This window comes from Anarrhichthys ocellatus, unplaced genomic scaffold, assembly GCF_004355925.1.
Source record: "Anarrhichthys ocellatus isolate YVR2014 unplaced genomic scaffold, GSC_Weel_1.0 scaffold6004, whole genome shotgun sequence".
Taxonomy (NCBI): domain Eukaryota; kingdom Metazoa; phylum Chordata; class Actinopteri; order Perciformes; family Anarhichadidae; genus Anarrhichthys; species Anarrhichthys ocellatus.
In genome coordinates, this window is record NW_022285978.1 from 1 (window position 1) to 3,139 (window position 3,139).

A 3,139-nucleotide genomic window follows, 5' to 3' on the forward strand; every position below is an offset into this window, starting at 1 on the left:
TGGCTCTGAATGTAGAGCAGATCGTCCTTTAATCACCAAATCCTGCTAAATGCAACTTACCGGGTCCATTTAGTGATATGTTTGATATTAACGCTCCATAAAAATGACAATATAATGTGAAAGTGTTGTTGGTACTGCTGAACCCAGTGAGAGTGTACTCTCATCAGTCTGTCCGTTAAATCCTTTGTGTTTTCATTGTTTGCTTACTGTCTTCGGTGCAGATTGTGGCGACTGCGGTGTGCCATTCTGACCTGTACCACCTGTTGGAGAGTATGCATGAAAATGGCTTCCCAGTAGTCCTCGGCCACGAGGCAGCCGGCATTGTAGAGAGCGTCGGACCTGGAGTCACTGAATATCAGCCAGGTCAATTGCGAATAGTAGAATATTTTGCAATAAATGCTTATTTGCTTTCTTTACAAGAGTGAGATGAGAAGATTGATATGTTTCATGTCTGTGTGTCGAGTACGGAGCTTGGACGTGTTTAGCTTAGCATAGCTTAGCTTAGCGTAAAGTTTGGAAACAGCTAGCTTAGCTCTGTCCAAAGTTCAGAAATAAAGGGACATAGCTGTCAGGTTTTGTTCAATTCCATTGTTTTCCACCATAATGAAAGTTGGAGATTAATCTGACTATAACATGACAACATTGTTTTTGTCTTTCAGGAGACCACGTCATTCCTGTGTTCATCTCCCAGTGCAGAGAATGTCGCTTCTGTAAGAGTCCAAAGACCAACGAGTGCGAGAGAGGATGGTGAGCTAAATAAGCACTAATACACTCTTCTGTCTCAACTATTGATTTTATTCCTGCTGGGTATGTTCTAAAGGTGTGTCCAAACACTTCTAGACAATGTATTCAACAGTTCTCTATCAGTATAGATGTTACAGGAGAACAGGGATTGGAGCTAAATGCAAACAGTTGTAGGCAGCAAAATGAATTCAGTGGTTCATTGTAAATGGCTTAAAGGCCAAATTGCAGGTAGGTAACGGGCAGACGGAACACAGCATTGCCACAATGATGACTCAAGCGAGTACCCTCAACGAATGACTGCGATATGTCAGGGTGGCTCCCCGAACAGTTCTTTGAAGGCTTGGAGGATGTGGGCAGCTGCTTCGCCAAAAAGCAGGAAAAGCAGGATCTGGATAGTCGGGTAGCAGGAAAGTCAGCTCAAGACAGGAATGTAGTGGACTAGCAAGCCTGCTAGACCACTACATTCCTGCTGAGGGCTGGGAACCTGGAGCTGAGACTCAGGAGTGTTGGGGAAGTCTGTGACCTACAGAGATAACAGGTTTCTCAGAGAAAGCTTTGAGGACACCACACTGCGTTCCACAGAAATGCAGGATTCACTATTACGGGCCTTGTTCCAACAATCTCTGAGGCAAAGGATAGTAGAAATCTGCTTGCATAGTAAATCAAAAAGTGTTTGTTGGGTCCAGGACTGGTCAGATCACACAGTTGGTATGCAGAGATGATTAAAGAATTGGGAACAGGTGAATGGATGATGACGATGGGGAGAGCAGGGAAAGTCCCAGATCATTAAGTGGACGGATAGAAAATGGTTTAATTTGAGGAATGACAAACATGTCTGCAGAGGAGGGACATGTGTGACGGTACCAACTTTAGTTGCTGACTGATGATACCACAGGACCAATAGTTTAGATCTTGTTTTTATTTTATGCATCTTGCAAATATTTGTTGAACCATCTAATTCGTGAGAGCAGCGCTCAAATAGTTTTTCAGTTTTTTTTCACATCAAAACATTGTCTTGTTCAGGTGCGTTGGTCGTCTGCAGGAAATGTCACCATTAGACTCCAGGTTCACCTGTAAGGGAAAGAAGGTGCTGCAGTTTACAGGAACCAGTACCTTCTCCGAGTACACTGTGGTCAACGAGATGGCTGTGGCTAAGATCGACCCTGCTGCCCCTCTGGACAAAGTCTGTCTCCTTGGCTGTGGGATCTGCACAGGATACGGAGCAGCAGTTAATACTGCTAAGGTGTGTCTGTTTGACTAGTGGGGATTGCTTACATCGTTATTTCAAATTATAACAGAATGATGCCTTTTGTGTTAAGTGCCTGTATATTTGGAGAGACCTTTCGATTGATGAATACAGTATGGCGCACAACCTAGTCCGACCTACATGTGTCTCGATGTGTTCTGGTTTCTCTATGAGCCATGTTGACTGAACTCTGTTGTATCGTAGGTGGAACCGGGCTCCACATGTGCTGTGTTCGGCCTGGGAGCTGTGGGTTTGGCTGCAGTCATGGGCTGCAAGGCTGCAGGAGCCAAGAGGATTATCGCAGTTGACATCAATCCAGAGAAGTCTGAGAAGGCCACGGTGTTCGGAGCGACCGACTTCGTGAACCCCAAGGATCACAGTAAACCCATCAGCCAGGTGCTGTCCGAGATGACCAACGGAGGAGTGGACTTCTCCCTGGAATGTGTCGGGAATGTGGAAGTCATGGTAGGGAGATTTGATTTCATATGGTTCCAGGATATATTGAAGAGGTGTGACCTAACTATCAAAACAGTGTCCTTTAATCTAATCAAAGTAAACTGATCCAATTCCTTCCATTGACGAATTCACCAAGCCCACATTTCCTTAGCTAGTCCAAAGATTTGGACCAGCGCCCTTCTGGTAAAAAGACCACTGACTTTGCGCTGTTTCTCCATCTAGCGCAGTGCCTTGGAGTCCTGTGTGCAAGGTTGGGGCGTCAGCGTGATAGTTGGCTGGACAGACAAAGAAGATTTTTCTGCCCGACCCACTCAGCTCATCGCTGGACGCACATGGAAGGGCTCCGCGTTTGGAGGTGAGACAGATATGACCATCACTCTGGTAACTAAATGGATGTGGGCTAATATTCTGCAACTCTCTAGTTAGTTTCATTCTGGATACTCTTTGCTGAAGTGATTGTGTGCCTCAGGCTTTAAGGGTAGGGATGCCGTGCCACAGATGGTCAAAGCCTACCTGGACAAGAAGTTGATGGTGGATGAGCTCATCACTCACAACATGACTTTGGACCAGGTCAATGAAGCCTTTGAGCTGATGAAGCATGGCAAATGGTAGATGTACACTCCCATTCTTTCTCCTCCATTCATGACTCAACAATAACACAGATCAATAAAAGGTGCAGGTCTCCTCATTTCT

The 3,139-nt window shown here is 45.4% G+C and overlaps 1 protein-coding gene across 1 annotated transcript; it reads left to right on the forward strand.

Moving 5' to 3' along the window:
- The first annotated feature begins 32 nt into the window (after nt 1-32).
- On the forward strand, nt 33-3,130 carry LOC116380059 (alcohol dehydrogenase 1-like). The gene is made up of 6 exons (XM_031842017.1): nt 33-363; nt 660-747; nt 1,768-1,987; nt 2,195-2,455; nt 2,669-2,801; nt 2,916-3,130. Exons 1-6 carry the CDS (start codon nt 273-275, stop codon nt 3,056-3,058), a joined length of 936 nt encoding a protein of 311 aa, XP_031697877.1. The 5' UTR covers nt 33-272; the 3' UTR covers nt 3,059-3,130.
- Nucleotides 3,131-3,139: the final 9 nt, after the last annotated feature.

Bases quoted from the DNA above. Each gene is read 5' to 3' on its own strand.
- LOC116380059 (XM_031842017.1), top strand. From the start codon at position 273: ATGCATGAAAATGGCTTCCCAGTAGTCCTCGGCCACGAGGCAGCCGGC. The intron at 748-1,767 runs GTGAGCTAAATA...TGTCTTGTTCAG, and splicing joins AACGAGTGCGAGAGAGGATG to GTGCGTTGGTCGTCTGCAGG. The intron at 1,988-2,194 runs GTGTGTCTGTTT...GTTGTATCGTAG, and splicing joins CAGCAGTTAATACTGCTAAG to GTGGAACCGGGCTCCACATG.